This window comes from Rutidosis leptorrhynchoides, chromosome 3 (genome assembly GCF_046630445.1).
Source record: "Rutidosis leptorrhynchoides isolate AG116_Rl617_1_P2 chromosome 3, CSIRO_AGI_Rlap_v1, whole genome shotgun sequence".
NCBI lineage: Eukaryota > Viridiplantae > Streptophyta > Magnoliopsida > Asterales > Asteraceae > Rutidosis > Rutidosis leptorrhynchoides.
In genome coordinates this window covers 457,051,623-457,067,893 of record NC_092335.1, presented here as the reverse complement: position 1 = coordinate 457,067,893, position 16,271 = coordinate 457,051,623, and the positions used below count along the sequence as shown (strand labels likewise).

Here is a 16,271-nt window from a genome sequence, read left to right as displayed (position 1 = left end):
TATTCACTAGATAAAAAAATGTAAAAATTGAATTGATATTTTAAATGGATATATTGGACTCTCCGATTGAATGCACCAATAACCATCTCTGTCACTATTGTTCTCGGCATATTTTATGGTCTTGGATACAAGGTTATTTGCTGATAATGAAGCTGCCTATTGAGCAATAATATTATTAGGCATTTTGAGATAGTATAAAGATAGCATAGCAGGAAACTTGTACAAGAAAACATCAGAAAATCAACATCACCACATTTTAAATTGATAGTCACTGTTCATCACATAACCACAAACACACCTGGGGAACACACAAAACACTCATCACAATTCAAACAGAAATCACAATTCACACACAAAGCAACAAAACCACAACACAAGTCTAGTACTCATCTCCTTCATCACCCTCGTCCTCTGCACCCTCAGCACCAACCTCCTCGTAATCCTTCTCCAACGCAGCAAGATCCTCACGAGCTTCAGAAAATTCTCCTTCCTCCATACCCTCACCCACATACCAATGCACAAAAGCACGCTTCGCATACATCAAGTCAAACTTATGGTCAATCCTAGAAAACACCTCAGCCACACTCGTCGAGTTAGAGATCATGCAAACAGCCCTCTGCACCTTAGCCAAATCTCCTCCTGGGACCACAGTTGGTGGTTGATAATTAATACCACACTTGAAACCAGTAGGACACCAATCGACAAACTGTATGGTCCTCTTGGTCTTGATGGTTGCAACCGCAGCGTTCACGTCCTTAGGGACCACATCACCACGGTACATGAGACAGCAAGCCATGTACTTGCCGTGACGTGGGTCACACTTGGCCATCATGGAAGACGGCTCGAAGGCACTGTTTGTGATCTCAGCAACCGATAGTTGCTCGTGGTACGCCTTCTCAGCTGAGATAACTGGAGCATAAGATGAAAGCATGAAATGGATCCTTGGGTATGGAACCAAGTTGGTTTGGAATTCGGTCACGTCCACATTCAATGCACCATCAAACCTTAAAGAAGCAGTCAAAGATGAAATAACCTAAGTAAAAAACAGAGCATGTTAGTCAATTAACCATAAAACAGATACTAAAATAATAAATTATTAAATTATAATAAATAATAATATACCTGAGACACAAGGCGATTGAGATTGGTGTAGGTAGGACGTTCAATATCAAGTGATCGCCTGCAGATATCGTATATGGCTTCGTTGTCAAGAAGAATGGCAACATCAGTGTGTTCCAATAAAGAGTGGGTTGAAAGGACACTGTTATAGGGCTCAACGACAGATGTTGAAACCTGTGGGGACGGGTAAACAGTGAACCCAAGCTTTGACTTTTTTCCATAGTCAACAGACAATCGTTCCAAAAGCAGGGAACCCAAACCAGAACCGGTGCCACCACCAACAGCGTTAAAAACAAGGAAGCCTTGTAGACCGGTACAGTTATCAGCGAGCTTTCTAATACGGTCTAAGCAAAGGTCAACGATTTCTTTCCCAATTGTGTAATGACCACGGGCGAAATTGTTGGCAGCATCTTCTTTGCCACTGATCAATTGTTCAGGATGGAACAGCTGGCGATAAGTACCGGTCCGGACTTCGTCGATAACAGTTGGTTCGAGATCGACAAAGACTGCACGAGGGACGTGCTTTCCGGCACCAGTTTCACTGAAAAAGGTGTTGAATGCATCATCACCTCCTCCAACTGTCTTGTCACTTGGCATCTGACCATCAGGCTGTAAATTCACATCAAGACATCAGTATAACATCCAACATTAGCATAAATGCTTGCACTAGAAATTATAAACTACTGTAAATCGTTATAAATTATAAAGATAACTTAAAATACAATACAATCACATAACACCTTACATTATAGCAAAAGCTTTAAGAACCTGAAGCAATCAAATTAAAAAATCAAATACTTACATAACTAAATTACATAATTAATAATTAAATAATCCTAATAATAACAAGAATAATAAATTAAAACCGATCAACAACGTATCAGTCTTCTAATTTATTGACTATTACTGTACTAACGCAATATCATTACACTAATATTGGATAAAGTATACATTCAAAGTTATCAAGTCTTAAGCATATCAATCAACCGAGATCTAACCTATAGCATATTTGTTAACAAATCAAATAGAAATTAAACCTAATCTGAGCGCAATTTTCAAATTAAAACTTCGAAGTTGAGTAAAACTGCAGATCCACAAGCTAATAGTACAGAACATGTAGATCCACAAATAATATGCATACATTTAACAAGACATACTAAATTCAGATCGAAATACAAGAATTAAGCATCAAATCGTTCAAATTAGTAGTAAGAACGTGCAGATCTAATACAAAAATAACAGATCTACATCTAAGTTCACTGAAATCAATCAGATCTGGTGAATTAACACAAATTATAAGCTTTACACGATATATAAATAAATGTAAATGTATAAATTAAACGGATATAGAAATAGATATATATATATATATACCTGAATGCCGTGTTCAAGACAGTAAAGTTCCCAGCATGCATTTCCGACTTGAATACCGGCCTGACCGATGTGAATTGAGATGCACTCTCTCATTTTTGGTAAGTAATTGAGTTAAAAGAAGATTAAATTTGAAAAAAGAGGGGATAAAACAGTTGGTATCAAAAGGCGTTTATCAAGACGCCTTCAGATTCAAATAGATGTGTTTTGTAATCCTAGGGTTTGGGTATTTATAGCAGTGAAGGGAGTGAGTGAGTGAGAGACTAACTGTGGTTAGGTTAAATGACAGCAGACTGCAGATAGATACAGGATACGAGAACAATACTATGGTTACGTGGTTTAACATTTTGATTTTTTGATTTTGATTTAAATCTAAATTTAATTTAAATTTAAATTTAATTTAATTTAATTTAATTATTTGCCGGTTAATGTACGATTTTTCATATTTCATTGTTAACCACTTCTGTTTAGAAAGATGAATATTAGTATTATACTCCGTATTTTACTTATGCTTAGGGTTAAATCTACAAATACTTTATATACTTTCAAAATATAGGTCATGAACATTTAAATATACGTGTTGATGTAAATAAAGTAACCGTCCGAGTGAGTAAAAAAATGTAGTTCATATACTTTCAATTTTATTTTAATGTTGACAATATAAAAATAATAATAATTTCTTAAAAATAAATGAAGCTATTCATAATTAAATACTTGAAACTAAATAAAATTAAAAGAGTGTGTTAAATTTTAACGTAATTAATAACTTTATTGAAAAAATATCATTCGTCTCATTACAAATGACCACTATAATATATACAAGGTTATAAGAAATATATTCATTTATGAGATGTCAGGAGTTCGACCCCCATTGACTACATATAGAAAAAAACATAATTTCATCTATGCTATGAAGTATCCACCCATGACACCTTTACCATATCGTTTGGGGGTAAAAGGGAGGGGGTTTTACTTGGTCGTGCCCTAAGATCGGTTTCAAGGTTTCCTCCCGGGCAACGATGGGGGCGTGGTTATTATCGATGCATCGGCATAGTCGAAATGGGATATGATCTCAACAGGTAGTTTGGTCCCCATCGGATGTTCCCAATCGCTGTCAAAAAATAAAAAATAAAAAAAGCATCATTTTTTACCAAGGTCTCACGTATGAGTCAAGTCATCGTCACCTAAGTTTGATAAAAACTAGCCCGGTTCGGTCCGCGCGATGCGGCGAGAGTTTTCGACCTGCATATTCGTATTTAACGTAACGTTTGCCCATGTGTTAAGACCCGTTTTAGATGTAGGTGCGCGTACCGTTTTTGAACAATTGTCCGTTTGGAACGTAGTTAGTCTCGTTTTGTTCGAAAAATTATTTCAAGTTTAATGGTGGTAGGGGTGAGAATTAACCCGCGTCGAGTATGAAGATAAGACCCGTTTTATATGTAGGTGTGTGTGACGATCGCTCCAAATCCATATGGACGAACACGTCATTCATTGATTTCATTGCGAGGTATTTGACCTCTATATGATACATTTTGTAAACATTGCATTCTTTTGAAAAGGCACACCATAAATGAATATTTAAATCAAAGGTTTTCTACATCTGATGATTTCTACATATAGAAAATACCATAAATAATAGTTTACAACAGTATTTCTGTTGACAATGCAGTCAAAATAAGATACATGGTGATGATTTGGTGAATGCAACGTCTCCTTGAAAAATATGTCATGTAAGACTCCATGCACATAGCTTGTTTAACATCTAAGCAAACAGCGGAAGACTTCTAGAAAACCTGAGAATAAACATGCTAACAAGTGTCAACACAAAGGTTGGTGAGTTCATAGTTTTAGTGTTTCGCATAATCTGTATATAAAAGTGGATCACAAGATTTCAGTTGTTTCATCCAGAAACGTTTATCAAAATATTCTACAAAATTGAGCACCCTGGTAGCTAAACTTAACGTATATATAATTTTTACCCTTTGTATAATCATTTTAATAATACACGCAAACCAACGTGTACGCTTCTCAAATAGCATACGTCCGTTAAAAGGCTAGTGCTCTAGCTCGGACGGGGATATCAAGCCCTATGGATCCATATACTACTACTCGCGCCCACCAGTTCTTATAACCGGCAGTTATTAGTTACCAAAGCTAAGGGATTTTTGGTTCAAACTCAGTGTAGAATTTAGTATGTACTTGTATCCATTGCGTTTAAAATAAAGTGCATGTATTCTCAGTCCAAAAATATATATTGCAAAAGCAATTAAAAAGGGAGCAAATGAAACTTACGCATATAAATATTGTAAATCAGTTTATAAAGCATTTGCATGTATTCTCAGCCCAAAAATGTAGAGAGTAAAAGGGATCATATGAAACTCACTCAAATCAGTTTTAGTTTTTGTATTCATTTTATAAAACAGCGCATGTATTCTCAGTCCCAAAAATATATATAAAAAGGGAGTAATGAAACTCACACAAAATCAGTTTTAGTATTTGTATCCATTTAGTAAAACAGTTTATAAAACTGCGCATGTATTCTCAGCCCAAAAATATATAGTTTGAAAAAGGGATCATATGAAACTCACAGTTAAATATTGATATACAATATTGTAGGAAAGCACGTAGACGCATCGGAGATGATAAACACGAGGTTTGCTTCACAAAAATACCCCCGAACATTACCCATAACCTCCTTGGTAATAACCCATATTTTCCTTAGCTCTAGCTCGCTCGGAAACTCGTTTTGAAAGTGACACGCTCAAGACCTCGTCGTAGTATTTTATGTATAATATTAATACTACTAATAATAATAATAAGATTAATAATAATATTAATCTTAATAATAATAATAATAATAATAATAATAATAATAATAATAATAATAATAATAATAATAATAATAATAATAATAATAATAATAAATACGGAGTAATATATGTGTAAAAAAAAATGGAAGAATTCGACTGAATTTATAGAGGTTGCCTGCCCAGCCTTCCCATGCGATCGCATAGGTCTGAGGCACAATGGCCATGCGATCGCATGGCCTCTTTTTCCAGCTCACAATCATTTTGTATTTTAGTTTGTCGACATATTTAAATATAATATATATTATATTTAATTTATATAATTATTTATATATTATATTATATTTACGTGCATAGTTATCTTGTAACTTTTGTTCCGATAAGTCGTACGTTGTTACTTGACTTATGTCCCGGTTCCGGTTTCTCGAATGTCCTTTCGTACGCTGATAAAACTTGCATTTTACATTTCGTGACTCGTACCTTTGTTAAAATATAGCCTTAAATTATTCCTAAACTATACCACTCAAAGTATATCTTAAACTTTCGAGTATTTTGGTCATTTACTTCTATAAATCATCGTCTCACTATTTGGTAAAATACATTTTTAAAATAGTGTTTTACTGTAGCAAAGTCACTGTAGCAAAGTCAATTTTACTGTAGCAAATAGTGATTTTCGAAAACACTGTAGCATTTTGGGTACTGTAGCAATTTGAAAATACTTTATCAAATTAGTGTTTTACTGGTTCATCTTAAACGTTTTAGTTAACTTATCTAAATATCAATCAAATCAATAATCGAATGTTACTATCGTTTACTAAATAACTTGAAATCATATATATTCAATTAGATATATAAACCAATAAGTTTAATGTACGGTATTATGCAATGAAAACTTTGTTACGTTTTCAAGTTATAGTATATATATGTATCTATTTACATATAATTGTTCGCGAATCGTTGAGAAAATCGAAGGGTACTTGAATAGTTCAAAAATTTTGAGATTCAGTTTTACAGACTTTGTTTATCGTGTCGAAATCATTAATCCTTTAAAGATTAAGTTTAAATTTAGTCGCAAATTTTCGGGTCATTACAGTGTGCGTACTTTTTTTGAAAAATTGCCCGTTTCGAACGTAGTTAGCACCGTTTTGTTCGAAAAATTATTTCAAGTTTAATGGTGGTAGCGGTGAAAATTACTCGCGTCGAGTAGGACGATAAAGGCCGTTGAAGTTTTTGGTGGGTTTTGTATTTTGAGTTAAACTATGAAAATAAATTTAAATTTTAAACCCTGAAAATTTATGGATTATATCCCTGAAAAATTATATTTGTTATCTGAAAAATTATATTTGTTAAATTCTTAAGGGGGTTTGGGTGTAATTTGCTGGTGTGAAAGCAATGGGTGAAACGACAATAAATATGTATGCAACTGACATTAAAATTCACCAGTAACACACCAATGGGTGAAACGACAATAAATTTGTATGCAACTGACATTAAAATTCACCAGTAATAGTATATGTATAATAATAATAATAATAATAAAATAATAATAATAATAATTATTATTATTATTATTATTGAATCAAAACTTATATTTGTTGATGATGACACGTAAATAATAAATTTCTTTATAGTCTAAACTGATATTTTTTCGAGTATATAACCTAAATGGGAACAAAGTGAAATTTTATGACCGATATATAACTAAAATACTACTCGTAATTCTAATTACGAGTATAAAAATAAGTTTACAACTTACACCTAATTAGCTAATTATCTCCCAAAAAATAAGGTTACAACTTACAACATAACTTTTGGAAAATGAAATAACAAATGATAGTAACGTATTACCAAATACTATCAAGTCACTCGCCTAATACGGAGTAATATCGAAGTTATGTTAATTTTTAGATTATAAGTTCAAGTCACATATATAATAAGACTATTTGTAAATATTCTTTAAAGAACGTAATATGATTGTTTGAATGTGTCTTTTAAAAAATATATCCTACTAGTTAAAAGACCCGTGATTTTACGAATTTGTTTAAATCAAATATATATATATATATATATATATATAAAGATAAATAAATTAACATTAATACATTCAATTTATGCAATAACATATGAAATTCGTTAAATTTGAATTTGACAATATAGAAAGTATATATGTATAGGTGACAAATAAAACAAATTGAAGTTAACTGAAGCATTTCAAGATATAAGAAATGGACAATATTTGAAGATAATTTAAATTTGTATGAGTGGTCATATCCCTCATTGGTACGTAACTAGTCCGGACCGGCCCGCGCGTTGCGGCGGGAGCTTTCAGCCTACGTATTCATATTTAACGTAGTGTTGTGTATTTACAGAGGGGAACACGGCCCATGTGTTAAGCGCCGTTTTGAATGTCGTTGTGTTAATCGTTTTTTTAAAAGTATCCGTTTCGAACATAGTTAGTTTTGTTTTGTTCAATAAATTTTTTCAAGTGTAACGGTGTTGTCGGAAAAATTTAACTCGCGGCGAACAGAAAGATACGGGCTGTCGTTGTGTTTAGCGTTTTTTAAAAAATGTTTGTTTCGCGTATAGTTAGTCCCGTTGGGTTCGTAAGATTTTTTCGAGTTGAACGGTGGTCTCGGAAAAAATTAACTCGCACCGAGCGAGAAGATAGAGCCCGTTATAAATTCAGGTGAAATTAGTTTATTTTATTTTAATAAAGTTATATATTTACGTTTTTTACTCCTGAAAAAGTGTAAACTTCAGGGGCCGTTGTGTAAATATAGCCAAAGTTGAGGGACCGCTTGTAATGTAAACGCGAGCGCGAAACGACAATCCGATATAACTGAAACGGCGGTAACCGCTACCACTGTTAGTATGTAGGTGTTAATAATATTAATTAATAATTAATATTAATTAATAATATTAATAATTAATATTAATATTAATAATATTAATAATTAAAAAAAATTAATATTAATTAATATTAATATTAATATTAATAATTAATATTAATATTAATATTAATATTAATTAATTAGAAATTAGAAATATCTTTAGTAGCATCAATAGTAATATTAATATGTATATTTTTTATTGATCAGAGTAAGTAAGTTTGTTGCAGCAAGCAACATTTAAGCATGCTAATATATGTAACTATTTACAGCAACCAACAATACACAAAAAAATCATATAGTGTACATGAATGGAAACATTAGATAGATACTCGAAACCATAAACATAGAAAATCAAATGATTTGTTCCAATACTTAGATACACAAAGTGAACAATTCACAGTAACATCAGTACAAATACCCAAAAGATCCTCCAGAAAAAATGACCCAAATGAAACATAAAGCAATTAAAATATTCATACAAATATATTGTACCAAAAAAATATTCATATTATTACAATTGACAATAACTGAGAAACCAACACTAAGGAGCTATAACATGAACTCTATACTGATCATTACATTTCTATACTTTCAAACTACTATAAGCATCAAAACTTGATGTTGACCATCCTAGACCAAAATGACTTCAACTTTGACAGGCCCTAACATGTGTGTTTTCATACATATATCTTGCAATATCCTTCATCAGTTTCCATTTATAGCTCCTACACATATTCAAAGATGACTCGAACAAATTGACATATACATTGACATGAATTATTAGCTTATTAGCTTATAACCACCAATATATCCACCTAATGCCCTCTATCAAACTCTTCATTAACTTGATCTTTAGCTTATAATTTAAGTTCCTCACCTTGAAAATTAATTTTTTTTTATGAAAAGCGGATAATTTTTGTAATTACTATATGGATGTATACAATATTTACAATACAAATTGAAATGTATGAATACAATATTTACAATACAAATTGAAATGCATGAATATCAATGCAAATGCAGACTCGATAACTCACTGGAATATACAATCCAAATAGACACATATTTCAATTATTCATAAAGCCTACCGGGCATTAAACTGAAATAAATACAGTGACTATCAACCTTGAATATCAATTACTAATAGATTCTATCATCTGCTCATACAATATATAATATTGACCATATCATGCCAATTCCAACTTTGACTCAACAAAGTCAAACCTGCCCTACTTATCCATCATATCAATATTTCCCCACAATCCTGTACATTATTTTAACTCCTAAAAATGCATTACAAAACACAGTGAAATATCATTAGTTATTACCTGCATCTAACTTACTATAGGTTATTGTCCCGACAGACCTTCCAGCTAGTACTTCACCGTCCTTCCAACTGATCAATCAAACTAATATCCTGATTAAGCACAACTCCCACGAAGAAAAAACCGAACATCTTAACAATCATTTTCTGAAAACTGAAGTCAACTTTAGCTACCATAATATTTCTTAAAGTCATACCATCGGAAAACATTTGAAGTTAAACTTACAGGGATAACTTTGATAAACTTGAAGGCAAGAACCACTACAGTAGCTAAGAATGTCAAGATCAAAAATCATTAATGACCTCAACGGCACCACTAATAAGGGAACCCGTTATGATGGAAACTCTGGAACAAAACTTACCTCAATATTGTAAATTTAGCAAAGATATGCATCAAAAAAGGATAAAGATAGTGAACCAAAACATATATATATATATATATATATATATATATATATATATATATATATATATATATATATATATATATATATATATATATATATATTGTAATGACCCGGAAATTTCCGACCAAATTTAAACTTTAACCTTTATATGTTTCCGACACGATAAGCAAAATCTGTAATGTTGAGTCTAGAAGGTTTGAAATCTATATTCAGTTAATCAGTTACCCTTTGATCATGCCTGATGATTCACGAACAACGGTGTGTAGATAAATATATATATATATATATATATATATATATATATATATATATATATATATATATATATTGTTATTAAGTAAATCTATATATAAACGCATATGATAACTATATATAATATGTATATTGAATTACATATATAAAAGATATATATATAATAGCAATGACAATTATATTATTAATTTAATAATTTCATTAATATTAGTATTATTAATATTAATATATATACACACACATAAAATTTGATATATTTAATAAATAATATTATTGTTATCATTATTAATATCATTATTATAATAAATGGTAGAAGAAATATGATTACGATTATTATTGTAGTTATCATTATTAGTAAAATGATACAATCTATTATTATTATTATCATTTATAATGTTTATAGTATCATTATTATTAATTATTAAACTTATTATTTTAAAATTTCAATATTATTATTATTATTATAAATATTATGATCATTATTATTAATATGATTATCAATATTATTATTGTTAAAAATTATTATCATTATTAATTATGATTATATCTAATACAATTAGTATTATTATTATTAATATTATCATTAATATTAACAAAATTATTATTATTAATTATAACATTGGGAGTATTACTATAGGATGAATCATAATTTATAAACACACACACACACACACACACACACACACACACACATATATATATATATATATATATATATATATATATATATATATATATATATATATATATATATACAGCCATATTTGGATAGATCAATTTATATAAATTAAGAAATATATTAGGTAATAGATATATAACTGCTAAATAAATAAACAGATAATTAATATATCAGTTAAATAAATAAATACAGATTTATGGTGAACAGATATATAAATAACTAATAGATATATATATACGTAAACCTAATACAAATATGGATAGATACAATTTCTACTTCAGGTCATTATCTTCTATCTAATTTGCGTAATTTACGGGTGTATATATATACTCCCAAACAACCGATAAATTCCAAATCAGCTTATTTATTTTTTTTCTTATGCTTCTGTATACTCGTGATCATATATCTGCTTTGTTTTCTTCTGTTTGTATCCCTCTGTTTGAATATCTTTCCTGTCGTCCATATATAGCTATTAAGCTAGGGGTTTAAGCTCAACACTATGGATAAAATCCTTCAATTATTCAATTGTTATTACTACAGCTTTTTGTTAAGAGAAAACTATATTCTACTTCTTCTTCTTTATGACATCCATCACCACCCTAAACACCATCTCCTAACTCCCTCTCTATATACATATATATATACTTATATATATATAACTTATAGATAAAGATATAGAAATCCACTCCACCACTAACCACCCTATAATCATCTTCCAACGCCACCTTGAACAATCGGGACATCATCTCTTACTCGTGTTTCCTCTTCGATCACCAACAACTATCTAATCATCACCACAGCCGGCCATTGCTGCCTCCATCACCATGAAACTCACAAACCCACTTTTTATCTTTGTATTTCTATTTTGATTGAGAATAACCACCACTTCCAACGATTAACATAACCAAACACCAACGTTGGCTACTTCAATTCTGTTCTGGTTCGGCTCATAAAAACGCCATCGATAACCCTTGTTTTTCTTGTGATACTTCTATATATTCGGTTGCAACCCAACAACTATGACCCAATTGCTTCTATGTGATTCTGTCTTCCTGTTTTCTACGCGTGATCACCTTTTGCTACTCGTTTCTGATTGCAACAAACCACCATCGTCCTCCTTTCAAAACACCATTAATTATGTTACACTTGCAAATTTATCGACCCAAACTCCATCGTTTGACTGCAGCTGTCCTTCTGTTTAATACATCGTCACCCTCAACCTCACTCACTCTCAATCTCTTTCCTTCTCTCATCTTTATTCTCTCTCTCTTATGTAAATCACGATTCAAACCTACTGCTTCCTTCCCGTTTCTGTTATCTGATCACACCACCACACAACCACGACACCCATCTGAGAATTTTGGCTACTGTATAGCGAAAACAATAAAAATACGAAAGTGGTGATGAAAGAATGAACATGATGAGAACCGTTGTTGCTACTGCTCCCGTAAACTTTCTGTTTATTGAATGATAACAAAGATGAGGATGATGTGAAGAAGACAAGGAAAACGCGTATGTTGAAAACAATAATAAGAAATTCTGATGATGAGCTGTAAACACGTATAGATAGTGACGGCTGCTGAAAATATTTTTTTTTTTCGTTTTAAAACCCACTGAGGAAACATGGTATATTACGAAGTAACTAATTTCACTTGGGCCATCGGTTATTTTTTTCTTTTCATTGGGCCATCGAGTATATACGGGTTATATAAATATAATTCTGTATTGAATCAGAAAAGCGAGACAGAGGGTGTGGTTAGGGAGTGTTGGGATTAAACGAGAGGTTGTAGGTTCGAGTCCCGTCCCAGGCAATTTAGTTTTTTTTGAGCTACTAAGGTATAATTCTATTATTATTATTATTAATCTAATTATTATTATTATTATTAAAAACTACCAATATTATTAATATTATCACTATTAGTAACTATTGTTATCAGTGATATTAAAATTATTATTTTTGATAAAAATTAATATTACTATTACTATTATTAGTATTATTAAAAATTATTATCTTATTTGCATTAAAATTATCATTATTTTTAGTATTATTATTATTATCATTATTATTATTATTACTATCCTTAATCTAGTATATTTACAATTGTTAATAAATGATCCTTATATAAAAATATATTTAATACACATAACTTAACTATATTGATACTTTAATTTGTTTAATACATATAAAATAAATACCTTTAAATTTGATAATAAAATATATATAAGTTACTAATATAAAAATCATATCACTAATAACTTACATACATATTCATTCGATTATGAGTATATGTGTTAATAGATATACAATTGATATAGGTTCGTGAATCCAAGGCCAACCTTATACTTGATCAATGATGTTATATGTATTTTTACTACAAAATACAGTATGGTGAGTATATAGTCCCTTTTTAAACTCTAAATATTTTGGGATGAGAATACATGCATTTTATGATTTACGTTATGGACACAAGTGATCAAAAATAAATTCTATGTTGAGTTGTACCATGGCATATTTCTTTATACTTGGTAGCTAATATTTACATGAGGAATGTAAACGTGAATCCTGTTGATAGATCTATCGGGCCTGACAACCCCAACCGGGCTGGACGACCAGTTTTCAACGGTTGCACAGTACTTCGTTTCTGTATACTACACTTGGTACGGTGTAGCGGTTATTTAAGAATATGCTGCGATGATTTAAATGTTAAGTATGGTTACCAAGTGCTCAACTACTTTTACATACACTTGTGAGTGTATTATGTTTAAATATATGAAATCTTGTGGTCCATAGTTATAACGTTGCTAGCATCAAACCTATATCTCACCAACTTTATGTTGACATTTTAAAGCATGTTATTCTCAGGTACAAATTAAGTCTTCCGCTGTGCATTTGCTCATTTTAAGGACATTACTTGGAGTCGATCAACGCAATGGGACCAAATGTTGATGATTTCGTCCAGGGGGATAAGGACGGGTCGTCACAGATGGTATCAGAGCGTTGGTCCTAGTGAACCAGGTCTTACATTAGTGTGTCTAACTGATAAGATGATAGGATATATTAGTGAGTCTGGACTTCGACCATGTTTACATATCAAAAGTTTTGCTTATCATATCTAGTCGGAAATCATCTGTTTATTATCCTTAGAAAATTATCTGTTTATCATTCTTAAGTCTAGACACGTCTTACGGCATTTAGTGCATCGATAGTGTATAGACAAAATTCATATCTTAGCGTATCTGATAATTCATATCTTAGCATATCTGTAGACTTGTCTAACATATGTTGTAGGTTCCTTTGTAGTCTACGAAATCTTTAGTATTATATATATAGATATTCTATATAGCTAGAATATCATCCGATATCCGAAAATTATTTCACATCGAAGATCCCTTCCGTCCACCAAATTGCTCATTTGGCGATGAATCTGAAGCACTTACCGGTGAACCTGTTCGAGAAACCATTTTCTCTTTCATCTCTAGAGTATCTCGTCACGATTATATACTATCCCATATCTCAAATCTTATTCATCCGCTCGCTCCAACCGCCAATCATCCCAGTATACTAGCAGAAGTTAACGAACTACGCGCTCGGGTGACAGCTTTAGAGAACATGGTGCGAAAGTTACAAACACCAGCAGCAGCACCAGCAGCACAATCAGCATCACCATCATCAACGCCGACAGTACCCTTATCACCCTCAACCACAACTGCGTCGTAAACCTCAATATCGCAATCTGTATCTCGGATATCAACCTCACACGTCTCAATATCACCATCTGTACTTCGAGTATGATCTTCGTTCTACATATCGTTCTACATCGAATATCTTCGCTTTACATATCGTTCCACCTCATTTATCTTCGTTCGACATGACGATTATGTAATCTCTAATGTTTTAGAAATCATGTAATCTAGTAATAACGATAAATCAAATGAGTTTAAAATCCTATTGACTCATTAAATTCATAATTACATCCGAAGAAAATATATATGTAAGTATATTTTTCATAAAGATTGTAATTAAAAATTCTTTTGTACAAACTATTAATGATGAAAATATTTTAACGGGTAGGTAGTACCCGAGGAATATTTAGATTTCACATTAATAAGTTACATTCTTCGAATCTGATTCAACGGTCATTTACTATCCTACCTACAACCACCGATATACGAATCCATTCACCACCAAATAACCATTTCCATTCAAATTTCATAATTGGATTTTGACCTATCAGAATCCAACAAGTGGCATAATGAAGAAAACATTGGATATGATAAAAATTTGATAGAAACAAACGCGCTAATTAATTGAAATATTGTTAAGATTCCACGCTAACTGTTCCTAGCTAACTGTTCCCAGCTAACTGTTAATTCCGTATTACATTTTATTTATTGCAATTTACATTCTCGCAATTTTATTTATCGTCATTTAATTTCTGTTATTTACTTTTATGCACTTTATTTTACGCACTTTAAATAACGGGACACGTATACAATGTTTCGACCTATCATATCGACCCATCTATATATATTACGGAACAACCATAGACACTCTATATGTGAATGTTGGAGTTGGCTATACAGGGTTGAGGTTGATTCCAAAATATATATATGGTTTGAGTTGTGATCAATACTGAGACCGGTACACGGGTCACGATACGTATTAATTAATTCGAATATTATATATTGAATTATATATGAATTATTGAACTATTGGACTATTGGACTCTTGGACTGCTAACTTTGAACAATTAAAATGAATTAAAATATTGATTATAACATATGAAACTAAACAATTCTTCAAGTTTGCCACTTGATTTCATCTTAAACCTCATTTGTACCTCGACAATTACAATCCGCGTTCAAATCTTTCATAATATTTGAAAACACCTAGATCGGAAGGATGAACCAGCCGCACTTCATCCACGGAAGAAAAGATTTATGCACCTGAAAAAGGCTCTCGGAACCTGGGTAAACGTTTAACACATATCTGTGCTACTTCCTTTGGCGTTATTATTACCCAAAATAACTTTGCAATTCCTTTCCAAATTAGCCAAAATTTTGTCACAACTCCAGCAGAACAACTTCGACCTTTCATTCGAATAAAGTCTTATTATAACTTTGATATATACGATTGGCTTCCCTCATCGTTACCGGGGAACCTTTCATATTCCATCATCTTATTATCAGCGATTAATCATCTAAAAACACAATTCTCCTGAAACCACCTTGGGTTAACAACCGATGATTCAGATATCGTAGCATTAAATGCAGAGGAAACAGGGAAGTGGTAGATGGTCTAAACGGCCAAAAGTTTGATGATGCAGAAAGGAGTGTGAGGAACACTCGGTAGAAAATTTAGTACCGAGAAGCGAATTATGCGAAATTATGAAGAAAGCCGTGGACAAATCACAAAGAATA

The 16,271-nt window shown here is 31.5% G+C and overlaps 1 protein-coding gene across 1 annotated transcript; it reads right to left on the bottom strand.

Moving 5' to 3' along the window:
• Positions 1 to 232: 232 nt before the first annotated feature.
• On the bottom strand, positions 233 to 2,708 carry LOC139898009 (tubulin alpha-2 chain). The gene is made up of 3 exons (XM_071880717.1): positions 2,494 to 2,708; positions 1,123 to 1,728; positions 233 to 1,033 (listed from the first exon to the last, which is right to left on the bottom strand). Exons 1-3 carry the CDS (start codon positions 2,584 to 2,586, stop codon positions 380 to 382), a joined length of 1,353 nt encoding a protein of 450 aa, XP_071736818.1. The 5' UTR covers positions 2,587 to 2,708; the 3' UTR covers positions 233 to 379.
• Positions 2,709 to 16,271: the final 13,563 nt, after the last annotated feature.